Source organism: Neovison vison, chromosome 7 (assembly GCF_020171115.1).
Source record: "Neovison vison isolate M4711 chromosome 7, ASM_NN_V1, whole genome shotgun sequence".
Classification (NCBI taxonomy): domain Eukaryota; kingdom Metazoa; phylum Chordata; class Mammalia; order Carnivora; family Mustelidae; genus Neogale; species Neogale vison.
Genome location: NC_058097.1, coordinates 50,949,114 through 50,963,373, shown reverse-complemented (window position 1 = coordinate 50,963,373; position 14,260 = coordinate 50,949,114). Strand labels below are relative to the sequence as shown.

The 14,260-nt window shown below is 52.5% G+C and overlaps 1 protein-coding gene across 4 annotated transcripts; it reads left to right on the top strand.

Annotated features, from left to right (window-relative positions):
* The first annotated feature begins 3,506 nt into the window (after positions 1-3,506).
* Positions 3,507-13,933, top strand: FLT3LG (fms related receptor tyrosine kinase 3 ligand). 4 transcript variants are annotated; one of them, XM_044256884.1, is made up of 8 exons: positions 3,507-3,563; positions 3,877-3,943; positions 4,709-4,819; positions 5,361-5,414; positions 5,656-5,799; positions 6,222-6,360; positions 11,024-11,205; positions 13,710-13,933. In XM_044256884.1, exons 2-8 carry the CDS (start codon positions 3,911-3,913, stop codon positions 13,836-13,838), a joined length of 792 nt encoding a protein of 263 aa, XP_044112819.1. In that variant the 5' UTR covers positions 3,507-3,563; positions 3,877-3,910; the 3' UTR covers positions 13,839-13,933. The 4 variants fall into 4 exon arrangements, with proteins under 4 accessions (XP_044112819.1, XP_044112818.1, XP_044112817.1 ...); XM_044256883.1 differs by lacking the exon at positions 3,507-3,563 and having other exon boundaries at positions 3,690-3,943; positions 6,276-6,360; XM_044256882.1 differs by lacking the exon at positions 3,507-3,563 and having other exon boundaries at positions 3,690-3,943.
* Positions 13,934-14,260: the final 327 nt, after the last annotated feature.

Here is a 14,260-nt window from a genome sequence, read left to right as displayed (position 1 = left end):
ACAACCCCCAGACCTCTGCGGTCGTCAACCACAAGTTCATTGGTTGCTCACGCTAGCTGTCCATTGGGGGTGGCAGGGGTCCTCTGTTCATCAGAGCCATGCAGGCTCTGCTGACGTGATTCACGTGAATTGGGCTGATGGAGGCCGGATTCAACGTGGTTTCTGCCATTAAAGATCCACTCCCTGCCCTGTTAATCTCATGCAGAAGTGATGCTTGTCACTGTCCTCACTCTCACTCTCATTGAGCAAAATGAGTCACATGACCATGCCTGAGGTTTCCCCCCCCCCAGCAGGGTGCAAGGAAGGACAAGGAAGGACAGCCAAGCAAGAGATTCCCAGACACACAGATGTGGAGGGGTCTTCATATTTTCTTATTCACCACCTCAGCCCTCGATTTAGAGTTGAAGAAATTGAGGCTTAGCGAGGATAAGAGGCTGGCCAAGCTCCCGCAGTGACCCAGCCAGGGTTGGAAGCGACTCTTGCCAGGCCTGACGCGATGGGACGTATCTCCTGGGTCTTCTTGTGTGCCTGGCCCTGGCAGGGCAAAGCTGGAAACCCAAAGAAAAGTCAGACCCAGCAATCCAACAAGCTCCCAGCCTGTGCTGGGAACCCATAATCCATACATCTGTGGAGGGGACTCAGGAGGACACTGGGGGACCCAGAGGAGCCCTCACGCCAGGCTGGATTTGGAGCTGAGGACTGAGGATCTTATCAAGGGTATGGGGACGGGGGTGAAGGGAAGAGATAAAGGGAAAGTGGGCCCCGTGGCAGAAGGGCTGGAAATTTGTCCTAAGGGCAATAGGGAGCCACAGAAGTTGTGTGAGCAGAGGAGAGGTAGGCTCAGCTCTGGTTGGAAGACAGAAGGTAAGGTGACATGTACTATAATAACAGAGGAAACTCAGGGCACGTGGCGTGCCTGGAGATGGCACCCTACCCAAACTACATGAGCGTGTGTGTGTGTGTGTGTGTGTGTATGTGTGTGTGTATGAGGGAGGGAAAGATGTGTGTTGGCTCCCTTCCCAAGGAAGTTGCCATGAGTGTTGAAGCTTTTTTCCAGCTTTATTAAGGTATGATTGACAAGGAAATACTGTATGTTTTAGATATACAACATGGTTTTTAAGTGTATGGAACATGGTAACTTAATATACCCATACATTGTAAAATGGTTATGGTGATCAAGTTAATGGACAACACCCATCGCTTCACAAAGTTACCTTTTTGTGCCTGATGAGAACACTTAAGATCCACTGTCTTAATCAAACTGGAAACAAAATTCAGATATACCCAAAAGCAAAGCAAAACCCAACCTCTAGGGGCGCCTGGGTGGCTCAGTGGGTTGAGCCGCTGCTTCGGCTCAGGTCATGGTCCCAGGGTCCTGGGATCGAGTCCCACGTCGGGCTCTCCACTGGGCGGAGAGCCTGCTTTCCTCTCTCTCTCTCTCTCTCTGCCTGCTTGTGATCTCTCTCTGTCAAGTAGATGAGTGGAATCTTTAAAAAAAAAAAAAAAAAAAAAAACCAACCTCTAGGAAATTTCAGAGACAATACAGTATTGATTTTTTGGTTTTATTTCAAGGGTTATTATTTTTTGAGCGAGAGAGGGAGCAGGGGCAGAGGGAGAGAGAGAATCCCAAGCAGGCTCCACGCCCAGTGCAGAGCCCGATGTAGGGCTCGATTCCACGACCCTGAGATCGTAACCTGAGTCGAAATTAAGAGCTGGGGCGCCTGGGTGGCTCAGTGGGTTAAGCTGCTGCCTTCGGCTCAGGTCATGATCTCAGGATCCTGGGATCGAGTCCCGCGTCAGGCTCTCTGCTCAGCAGGGAGCCTGCTTCCTCCTCTCTCTCTCTCTGCCTGCCTCTATGCCTGCTTGTGATCTCTCTCTGTCAAATAAATAAATAAAATCTTTAAAAAAAAAAAAAGAAATTAAGAGCTGGATGCTTAAGCAACCGAGCCAGCCAGGCGCCCCAATACAGTATTGTTATTTATCGTCACCATGCTGTACATTGGATCCTCAGAACTTTGTGAGTTTTGACCAACATCTCCCTATCTCCCCTGCACACACACACCCCAGCCCCAGGCTGGGACTACTCACACTCTGAATTGCCTTTTTTAGATTCCACATGAGTGATACCCTACAAGATTCATCCTTCTCTGGCTTATTTCACTTAGCATCACATCCTCCAGATGTATCCACGTCGTTGCAAACAGCAGGATTTCCTTCTTGTTATGGCCGAAAGAGATTCCATTGTGTGTGTATACCACATTTTCTTTTTCCATTCACCCATCCATCAGCGGACCCTTAGGTCTTATCTTGCTATTGTGAATGAGGCTGCAGTGAACAAAGAGATAACCTCTTGAGAGACTGATTTCATTTCCTTGGGACAAATACCCAGATGTGGGATTTTCATGGGGTAGTTCTGTTATTTTCACAGTATTTTTTTGAAAAAGCGTCATACCAGTTTCCATAGTGGCTGCATCCACTTACATTGCCACCAGAGCTTAATTGACTGAGCCACCCAGGCCCCCTAACACTTCCGTCTTTTTGATGGTGATCGTCCTAACTGGTGTGTGGTGATCTCATTGTGGGTGTGATTTGGTTCTCCCTGATGATGAGCGCGTGCACTGTATCCAGAAGGACCATGAGGATCTGATGTGGCTAGAGAGCAGTCCAGGCAGAGGAGAGCATGTGCAAAGGCCCAGAGGTGGGAAACAGCCTGGTGAGAATTTAGTGGTTTGAATGGTCAGCCCACCACCCAAAAGATATGTCCACATTCTTACCCCTGGAACCTATGGATGTGACTTTATTTGGAAAAACAGTTCTTGCAGATATAATAAAGTTGGGGATCTTGAGCAAAGATCATCCTGGGTTATCCAAGTGGGCCCTACATCTCATGATGAGTGTCCTTAAAAGGGACACCCAGAGGAGAGACACTTCTAGAGAAGAAGGCCAGGTAAAGACAGAGTTGGGGATGGAGTTATGCAGATACAAGCCAAGGATCCCTGGAGCCCCCCAGAAACTACCCTTAGCCCACACATCCAAGATGGTGGTGAGGCTATGTCACAAGGGGCAGTCCCGGAGGCCAGGGCAGGACAGCAACAGCAGGGAGGTCTGTGGGCTCGGGGTGGGGATGCCCTGTTGGCCCCACACGCACCCTTCACCTGCCATCCCCCCACCCCGCCTCGACCCCCTTCTGTCTCTCCCTTTCCAGGTTCCATTCCACTCGGTCCAGTGCCCAGCCCTCCTCCTCCTGGCGCCTCTGTCCGTCTCCGACCAGTCTTCCCTATACAAGGCAAGGATGAAGGCCCCAGGCTGGCCGTCTCCTTGCCCTGCGGGCATTGCTTCCGGCTGGGGGCAGCTCCCCCTTTGTCGTGTGTCCCAGCCAGAGCTTCCACCCAGCTCAGGACTCTGGGGGCGCGAGTCGGCCGCCACCTGTCACCACCAGGGGGCGCCCCTCGCCTCAGCCAGATCCACCCCAGCTCACTGTCGCCCCCCAAAATTTCCTTTCGCTTTCGATCTCTGGCTGTCACCCGGTCTGGCCCCTTCCACGCCCAGCCGGGGCAAGCCTGGTGCGTGAGGAGAAATGGACTCTGGGTCCCCGAGGGGCGGGGCTGGGGTCCCCCTCCTGGATGAGGGAGGAGGGATGGGGGTCAGGTCGCTGGGTCCCTGGCCTGGGAAGGGTTCCGAGGACCGGACGTCGGGGTTCTTAGAAGGGGAGATGAGTTTTCACCATAACTGGGGCTCACGCAGGAAGCCCGAGGGAGTAGGAGGCGGAAACTTAGCCACATCAAGGAGCCAAGGGAGGGGTGGGGAGGTGAAGGGGCGGGTGAGGAAGGGGCTGGGGTGTGAGGGTCTGAGACTCCCTCTTCTGTCCCCTCCAAGATCCGGCCATAGGCATGAGGGGCCTCCGGCCGAGATGATAGTGCTGGCGCCAGCCGGGAGCCCAACAGTGCGTATACCTGGGGGACAAGGCGGGGGAAAGGCAGAGCAATACCAAGGTGGGCGGAGCTGAGAGAGCAGATGCACAGAGGAGGGGGACATGGACAGGGGTAAGGGAGAGAAGGAAGGGGTGGGGCACATGCACAGGGCAGGGGAACATGCACGGGGTGAGGACATGGGCAAGGGTGGGGGATATGGGCAGAGGTGTGACATGGGTGGAGCAGGGTACGTGCACAGGGGTGGGGAACACGGGCAGGAGAGAGGGACATGGACAGAGGAGGGGGGACATGGGCAGGGGTGGGAACATGGACGGGGTGGGACACGGACAGGGCAGGGTATGTGCACAGGGGTGGGGGACATGGGCAGGGGTGGGGGACATGGACAGAGGAGGGGGACATGGGCAGGGGTGGGGGAAAGAAATGGAGGGAGGTGGACACAAACGGGAAGGTAGGACACAGGCGGAGAGAGAAACGGGAGAGAGGAGCAGAGAGGGAAAGCCTGGGGCTGAGGCAAGGAGAGATGGGAGCCTCAGGCACAGCCGGCAGATGGGGAGAGGAGCCAGAAGGGTCAGCCTAGAGGCAGAGAGGAGACTGGGGAAGGCTGCTCTCAGAGGGACACGGAAGCCAGAAGGAGGAGGGCCGAGCCCTGGACGGGAGGGAATGAGACCTGGAAAAGGAGAAAGACGGCAGAGAGACAGATGGGGGCTGGGGGGGCGCAGGCGAGGGGTGCGTGTGGAGCCAACAGAGGGCGCCCCCGCCCCGTGTCGCGCCCCCAGACCTCCCTGCTGCTGCTGCTGCTGCTCAGCCCTGGCCTCCGCGGGACCCCCGACTGCTCCTTCAGCCACAGCCCCATCTCCTCCACCTTCTCGGCCACCATCCACAAGCTGGTGAGGGGCATGTCCCAGCCTCCCCGGGCGCCTGCCTGAGGCCCTGGCTCCGTCACTGGGACCGACCTCCCCGTCTAGGTGTCCTTCTTTAGGGTTCCCTGTCCCCTTTCTCTGGTTCATTGTCCCCCTCTCTGGGTCCCTGTCTCCCCCCTCTCTCTGTGGGTCCCTGTCCCCCACTCTCTGTGTCCTTGTCCTTGTGTCCTGTGTCTGTGTCCCTCTGGCTCGCTGTCCTGCTTTCTCGGGGTCATTGTCCCCTACTCTCTTCATTGGTTCCCTCTCTGTGGGTCTCTGTGCCCCTCAGCTCACTATCCCGCTCTTTCTCTGGCTCGCTGTCCCCCTCTCTCTGGGTCCCTGTCCTCCACCCTCTGGCCCACTGTCCCCCTCTCTGTGGGTCCCTGTACCTGGCTCTCTTCATTTGTCCCCTCTGTGTGTGGGTCTCTGTCCCCTTCGGCTCACTGTCCCCCTCTTTCTCTGCCTCTGCGTCCCCATAGTTCTGTTTTCTCCCGTCCTCAGCCCCGCCTGACCCTGTTTTCTCCCGCAGTCTGATTACCTGCTTCAGGACTACCCGGTCACCGTCGCCTCCAACCTGCAGGACGTGAGTCACCGATGGGCGGGGCTAGGGCTGAGGTGGGAAGGAGAGACTTGAGAAGCACCGCCCCTCGGGGGACGAGTTGGCCGACTGGCTGCGGTCCCCTCCTCCTCCTCCTCTCCCTCCCCCACCACCCATCCCGGGGATGCAGGACTCCCAGCCCCAGCCCCTCACCCTTCCTGCCCCACCAGTCCAAGCCCCCAGCCACCTCTGCCGGGCAGACCCGAGCTGGGGCTGTCTCTCCCAGGACGAGCTCTGCGGGGCCTTCTGGCGCCTGGTCCTGGCCCAGCACTGGATAGGACGGCTCAAGGCTGTGGCCGGGTCCCGCATGCAAAATCTACTGGAGGACGTCAACACGGAGATACACTTTGTCACTTTATGTTCTTTCCAGGTAAGCCCTGAACTTGGGGGACAAGCTAGGGGAGCGAGTTACCTTCCTGGGGATTGGAAGCCAAGCTATGCTAGACCTTGCTGGAGATTTCCTTTGACTAGCAACCCAGGGAAGGTGGGGCTGGAACCCCCAGCCCCCTGGGAACCCCCTTGCTGGAAAGAGCACTTCTCCAGAGACTAAATGAGGGCGGGAGTCCTGGGCCCAGTGCACCGATTCCGAGTTTATTTCTCAGGTTCTATTGCTGGGTGCTGCAGAGGGGTTCTCTCCCCCTAGCAACCCTGGGGGACAGTGGTCCGAACTCCTTCTGTGACCCAGGCCTCCAAGGGGGGGCCCCTGGTAGGCATTGCCAGGCAGGGAAGGCCCTTGGCCTGAGCAGACTGTGGGGGCGAAGCCCTGGTGACGTCTCCCTCCCCTGCCCCCAGCCCCTCCCCAGCTGTCTTCGCTTCGTCCAGACCAACATCTCCCACCTCCTGCAGGACACCTCCCAGCAGCTGGCAGCCTTGAAACCCTGGATCACCCGCAGGAATTTCTCTGGGTGTCTGGAGCTGCAGTGTCAGCCGGGTAAAAGCCCCCCCCAACATCCTCCAGCCCCCCTCCCCTCCCCCATCACACAGCCCCTCACACACCCCCCACCCCACCCCGTCCTGGCCAGCCCAGACCCCACCCTGCTCCCACTGGCTATGTGACTTTGGGCGTGTTCCCCCAAGTTCGGTCCTTTAGCTGGGTCTCATTTTCCTCACCTCTGACAAGGGAACCATAACCCCTGCCTATTTCTCCAAGGCAGCCCTGTCCTGTAGAAACATTGCAACCGCTTGTGTAAGTGCAGATTCTCTAGCAGCCAAGGTTTTTTGGTTTTTATAAAGATTTTTTATTTATTTATTTGACACAGAGAGAGATCACAAGTAGGCAGAGAGGCAGGCAGGGGTGGGGGTGGGAGGGAAGCAGGCTCCCTGCGGAGCAGAAAGCCCCATGCGGAGCTCGATCCCAGGACCCTGAGACCATGACCTGAGCTGAAGGCAGAGGCTTAACTAACGAGCCATCCATGGTTCCCTCTAACGACCAAGGTTTTTAAAGGTTTTGGGGGGTTTTTTTTTGTTTATTTTGTTTTTTTGTTTGTTTGTTTGTTTGTTTGTTAAAGATTATTTATTTGACAGAGAGAGATGAGAAGCAGGCAGAGAGGCAGACACAGAGAGAGGAGGAAGCAGGCTCCCCGCCAAGCAGAGAGCCCGATGCAGGGCTCGATCCCAGGACTCTGAGATCATGACCCGAGCCGAAGGCAGTGGCCCAACCCACTGAGCCACCCAGGCGCCCCTGTTTTTTTTTTTTTTTTTTAAGTGAATTCACTCCCCACCCCGTTACTTTTGTAGAAAATGAATGGTGGTCTTGTCTTTAAAACGTTTTCTTTTGGAATCATTCCAGATTCAAAGGAGGGTACAAAGAAATTGTACAGGGGGTGGGGTGGGGGGCTGGTCCTGGATGCCCTTTACCCATGCTTCCCATTCCTGATAGCACGATAGCCGAACCAGAAATACGGCAGGGTCCAGTCCCGCCCTATAGTCCAGAGTTGATGCCCAGTTTACGAGTCACGCATACGCACTTGTGTGCCCGCGCGTGTTGGTATCTTAGGGCTGGCGGGACTAAGTAGCGTGAACCGGGTGATCGCAACAACAGACGTAGATTATGTCACGATTCTGGAGGTCAGAGGTCTGAAATCAAAGGGTTGGTAGGATTGGCTCCTTCCCAAGGCTCAGAGGGAAGGTTCTATTCCAGGCTTTTCTCCTTGGGCTTTGCTGATGACCATTTTCACGTTCACTTGGCTTTCTCCCTCTGTGCACGCCTCCGTGTCCAGATTTCCCCTTTTTATAAGGACACCTGACATATGGGCTGAGGGCCCCCCCCCGATGACCTCATTATAACTTGGTTATTGGTGTAAAGACCGTCTCTAAATGAGGTCGCCTTCCAAGGTACTGGGGGTTAGGATTCCAATGTATTAATTTTGAGGGACACAGTTCACTCCGTAAAAGCATAGATGTCTTTGCAATTTTATTATACGTGTGGCTTCTTGTGATCCCCACCGCAATCACACGACTTAACTTGACCCCCTTTGAATAATTCCCACCCTTAGCCCTGGACAGCAGCAAATCAGTCCTTTAGAACAATGCTATTGGCTTCATAATTTTAAAATTATTATTCTTTTTTTAAAAGATTTATTTATTTATTTATTTGACAGACACACAGCAAGAGAGGGAACACAAGCAGGAGGGAGTGGCAGAGAGAGAAGCAGGATTCCCGCAGAGCAGGGAGCCCAGTGCAGGACTCGATCCCAGGACCCTGGGATCATGACCTGAGCCAAAGGCAGATGCTTAACGACTGAGCCACCCAGACGCCCCTTTAAAATTATTCTTAATAATTCGGGGCGCCTGGGTGGCTCAGTGGGTTAAGCCGCTGCCTTCTGCTCAGGTCATGATCTCAGGTTCCTGGGATCGAGTCCCGCATCGGGCTCTCTGCTCGGCAGGGAGCCTGCTTCCTCCTCTCTCTCTCTGCCTGCCTCTCTGCCTACTTGTGGTCTTTCTCTGTCAAATAAATAAATAAAATCTTTAAAATAAAATAAAATAAAATAAAATTATTCTTAATAATTCATCATTGAGGGGCGCCTGGGTGGCTCAGTGGGTTAAAGCCTCTGCCTTCGGCTCAGGTCATGATCTCAGGTTTCTGGGATCGAGCCCCACATCAGGCTCTCTGCTCAGCAGGGAGCCTGCTTCCTCCTCTCTGCCTGCCTGTCTGCCTACCTGTGATCTCTGTCAAATAAATAAATAAAATCTTTAAAAAATTTGGGGCGCCTGGATCGCTCAGTTGGTTGGGCAGCTGCCTTCGGCTCAGGTCATGATCCCAGCGTCCTGGGATCGAATCCCACATCGGGCTCCTTGCTCGGCGGGGAGCCTGCTTCTCCCTCTGCCTCTGCCTGCCTCTCTGTCTGCCTGCGCTCGCTCGCTCTCTCTCCCTCTATCCCTGACAAATAAATAAATAAAATCTTAAAAAAAAAAAGAAATCTTTAAAAAATTAAAAAATTAGGACGCCTGAGTGGCTCAGTGGGTTAAGCCGCTGCCTTCGGCTCAGGTCATGATCCCAGGGTTCTGGGATCGAGTCCCACATCGGGCTCCTTGCTCGGCAGGGAGCCTGCTTCTCCCTCTGCCTCTGCCTGCCTCTCTGTCTGCCTGTGCTCACTCGCTCTCTCTCCCTCTGTCTCTGACAAATAAATAAATAAAATCTTTTAAAAAAAATTTTTTTTTAATTTAAAAAAAAAATTTAAAAATTATAAATAAATAAATAAATAATCATTGAGGGGCGCCTGGGTGGCTCAGTGGGTTAAAGCCTCTGCCTTCAGCTCAGGTCATGATCCCAGGGTCCTGGGATCAAGCCCTGAATCTGGCTTTCTGCTCAGTAGGCAGCCTTCTTCCCCCGCTCTCTGTCTGCCTCCCTGCCTACTTGTGATCTCTCTCCCTGTTAAATAAATAAATAAACTATTTAAAAAAAAATTCATCATTGAAATCACAAATCATATTTAACCAAATGGCTCCAAAGTAGTACTATTTGAACACATACCTGATACTGTTTTCAATTCTATTTTGTTTTGTTTTGTTTTAAAGATTTAAAGTATTTTTTTAAAAATTAGTGAGATATTTTACATCCTCTATCCCCTACTAAGTCTCTATCACAAGTGTGTATTTAACAAGGATGGCATGTGGGAATTCAGAGTCGACAGAGACCATGTGTCAACGGCCCCACGGCTCTAAGGGATCAATGAGAAATAATGTCATCAGAGTGTGTGAGAGACTATGCGCTGTGGGTACTTGACTTGGCCCAGCATATTGAGGTTTACTTTGGGGCTCCCAGGTGGTTCAGTTGGTTAAGCTTCTGCCTTTGGCTCAGGTCATGATCCCAGGGTCCTGGGATCGAGTCCTGCGTTGGATTCCCTGCTCAGCAGGGAGCCTGCTTTTCCCTCTCCTGGACCCCCATTCATGTGTTTGCGCGCGCTCTATCTCTCTCCAATAAGTACATAAAATCTTAAAAAAAAAAAAAAGTTTACTTTATGGCCAAGTCCATAACAAGTTCTGTAACTGACCCTGTCTTAGGAGGAAAAGAAAAAATGAGATTAATTTTCTTGATAGGATCAGGGTTGAGTCTGTGTGAAGTATTCTCCCCACCTTACCCTGGTATTATTCAGAAGCTTCCTATCCTTGTGTTTGGTACTGCATCTGTCAAGTTCTCATCTTTATTTTTATTTTTCGTAATCTCTACACCCAAGATGGGGCTCAAACTCGCAACCGTGAGGTGAAGAGTCGCATGCTCTGCCGACTGAGCTTCCAAGCGCCCCAAGAAAGATATTTAAAAACCTTCCCCTCTAATTTTCTTACTTTCTCCCCATACTTCCGATCATCTTGCCCTCTATATTAAGCTTCATTGCTCATTTGTACTTACATTTATGACTGTTTATTCATTCAACCACATTTTATTAGGCACCTCCTGGGTACCCAGCATTAGCAACACAGCTCAGAATGAGACCCAGGTGCTTGCACGTGTAGGGTTGACATGCTAATTGAGGCAACAGGCAACAAACATGCAACCAAGTAATTAACAGGAAAAGATCTGAGTGTACTGAGCCCCATGCAGGCAAATTACAACAGGGTGATCGAATCATGGCATGAGGTGGTTGGCTAGAACATCGCTGAGGGTTGGGAAAATGAGAACAGCCAGTGCAAAGGCCCTGAGGCAGAAACCTGCCTTCATGTTTAGGGAACAGTGAAGAGGCACATGTGCCTGGAGTCTGGCAAGTGAGGGGAAGAGAGAGCAGCGGGGTGGGGGTATAGAGGGCACAAAGACCCCAGAGCCCACAGGGAGCTCACAGCCCACTGGAGGAAAAAGGAATAAACAAATCAATACATAAGCACTAGCAATACATATGTCAAATTGTAAAAGAAAATGCAAACTGACTGGTGCCACACTGTTCTAAGAACTTCCTGTGTGGCCACTCATTTAATTTTCGTGACTACCTTACCCAGTGGGTATAATGAACATCCCCATTTTACAGGTGAGGAGACTGAGGCACAGAGAGACAGGTGGCCCACCTCAGGTCACACAGCCAGCACCGGGCCTGCTTTTATTTCCTTCCCTTGTCTGGCCCAGCCCTTCTCCTCAGTCACCCAGCCTCTTTTTCTTGCCTCAGACTCTTCCACGCTGCTGCCCCCGAGGAGTCCCGGGGCCTTGGAGGCCACAGCCCTGCCAGCCCCTCAGGCCCCCCTGCTGCTGCTCTTGCTGCTGCTGCCCGTGGCTCTCCTGCTGATGGCTGCTGCCTGGTGCCTGCACTGGCAGAGAAGGAGGCGGAGGACAGCCTACCCTGGGGAGCAAGTGAGTCTGCAGGTGGACAGAGGGCATGGGGAGGTCTGGGGGCTGGCAGCTACAGGTGACCTATGCCTCCAGTCTCCAGGATATCCTGCCTCTGTGGCTCATGAAGTGTGGACTCATGTTGGTGAACCCTTCAGCAGGCTGAGAACCCTGGACTTCGTTGGGGGTGGGGGTTGCTGGGGCCAGGAGGGAGGACAGACTGGAGGCTGGCTGAGGGTCCAGGGTGAGAGGACAAGGCCTGAGTCAGGGCTAGGACCAGCATCATGGGGATGGAGAGGAGGGTCAGGCAGAGTCAGGGGTCAGGGATCAAGAAGGACAGGGCTGAAGGGTCCACAGCTGGTTCAGTCAGTGGGGTATGTGACTCTTTTTTTTTTTTTCTTAAGATTTTATTTATTTATTTGACAGAGAGAGATCACAAGTAGGCAGAGAGGCAGGCAAGGGGGCAGGGAGCAGGCTCCCTGCTGAGCAGAGAGCCCAACACAGGGCTTGATCCCAGGCTTGATGGAACCCCGCATCTGGCTCTCCGCTCGGCAGGGAACCTGCTTCCCCACCCCCTCGCCTGCCTCTCTGCCTACTTGTGATCTCTGTCTATCAAATAAAGAAATAATGCCTTTAAAAATAAATAAATAAAATAAAATCTTAAAAAAAAAAGGACAGGGCTGGAGACTGACAGGCTTGGGCAGGTGGCACAGATGACCCTGGGTCTGGCCCAGTGGGAAATGGTGGGGAGCTGAGAGATTAGGGAAAGAGGGTGAGCTCAGTAGGGATGGGGAAGGTTGTGAGGGTCCCCAGGGGAGCTATTTGGCTACAGGAGTCTGCAGGCCCGAAGAGAGTGGCCTCCTGAAGCAGGCGGAGAGAACCACCTCTGCAAAGCCCTCCAGGTGTGAAAAAGCTCTGGGTGTTCCAGTAACTTCAGCGAGCCCGGGGTTGGGTGTGAGTGTGGGTGTGAAAAGTCTAGGCCCCAAACATTGAGTAGGGGAGCTGGGACTTCCTGCCCAGGGCAGCAGGGAGGTAGGGGAGGTGAGTGATGGAAGACAGGTGTGGAGGCAGGAGGCAAGTGGGCCAGGAAGGAGGAAGCTGGGGAGGCCCTAGTGGGCTCTTGATGGGCCCAGAAGGTTCTAACAAGAAACATTTTGCAATAATTGTTGGCACATACAATGCCTCAGTGATACAGCCCTTACGCTGGGGCTTTCTACAAATTAATTTAAATGAGAAGCTGGTGCCATGATTATTCTGTTTCACAGAGGCTGAAACCAAGGCACAGAGAGGTAAACAATTTGCCAAAAGTCACTGAGCACATGAGTGACAGAACCAGGATTTGACTCTGGGCATTCTGGAAATCTAAGCTTTTCATTCTTCTGCCTCAGTTTCCTTATCTATACAAAAGACTCTAATAATAATCTTTCTATCATAGAGCCATCTGGGAGTTTAAGTGCATGCAAAGCCCTTAAAGAGAACACAACAGAAATAATCACAAGCCATATATGTTGTTGAAAACTTTAGAATAATTGGGGCACCTGGCTCTCTCAGTAAAGCATGTGACTGTGGATCTCAGGGTTGTGAGTTCAAGCCCCACGTTAGGCATAGAGATTACTTAAAAAAAATTTTTTCCCCCAGGGGCACCTGGGTGACTCCATCAGTTGGCGTCTTGACTCTTGGTCTCATCTTGGGTCATGGGTTTGGCCTGCCTTGGGCTCTACAGTGGATGTGGAGCCTACTTAAACAAACAAACAAAGAAAACAAATGACTTCCCCTCTACTTAAAGTTCTTGAAATTTACATTTGCAAAAGTAGACTAACCTGCTCAAGTTTTGAAACAAAAGTTTTCAAAAAAAGGAGAAAGAAACAAGTTTTCCAAGTACCCAAGATCAGTTTCCTTTTTTCTTTGGGGGGATTGGGGGGATAGAGGGAGAGAGAGATCATCTTAAGCAGGCTCCACACCTGTGGGACTCAGTCCCCTAACAGTGAGATCATGACCTGAGCCAAAAAATCAAGAGTCGGATGCTTAACTGAATGAGACACCCAGGCACCCCCAGGATCAGTTTCTAAGTTTAAGTGATTTTTCATTTCAGCACTTGTTTCTGTACAGTAATTTTTATTACAATTTTTTGGGAAAGGGTAGCCAGTTGGGAAGTTTTCCTCATATCCTTGCTCCTGTCCACTCTGCTTCCCTGCTCTTCTAATAAGCACACTACCAGTTTAAGTTTAAATTAGGTAAAATGTAAAACTCAGCTCCTCAGTTACCGTGGGCACATTTCGAGTGCTCAGTATTCTCACGTGGCTGCTGGGTGGCTGTGTGGGAGAGCGCGGATCTCACAGGTTCCATCTTCGCAGAACTCTGCAAAGATCTCTTGGACAGTGATGCCACGACACATAGTGGGCACTCACTGGAAATGGAATTGTTTGTAGTACTGAGTCTGTGCAGAGCGCTGAGCTTGGTGCTCTCCTCTGTCCACGGATCCCCAGAGGGTCCAGTGAGACGGACACATCTATCATCCCATTTTACAGAGGAGGACACTGAGGCCCAGAGAGACGAGTCACCTGCCAGAGGACACAGAGCTGGAACTCCGAGGACGTCAGCTAGAGACTGGTCCCTTCCTCGACAGCGCTGCCCCGCTCACGCTCTCCCCAGGATGAAGGCAACGCCAGCCCACAGCCCCAGCCCCAACTATTCCCATCTGTACAAACTCCTTGTCCCCAGGAAACTGTATATAAATCATCCTTTTCTACCAGCTCTGGCCAGGTACTGTCTGTAGATGGGACAGGGGGTGTGAGTCCTGGTTTTTCTGTTAATGCAAAGTTTCATCCGGTACCGAGAGACCCCCGACAGGGGCCTGAGCCAGTGCGTTGCAGCGCTGACCCTGACCGCGTCAGAAGCTGGCCTGTCGGGGCTCCTGATCTATGTAGGAGAAGACTCGCGACCCAGGGAGCTGCGGTTGAGCAGGACACCCGTTCTAATGTCAGCAGTCCAGGCACTCCGGGAGCCCGCGGCGGGTGACCTGACCCACCCCGAGATCCCAGGACACGCTTTGGAGGAAAGGACTCTTGAGCCAAAAAGT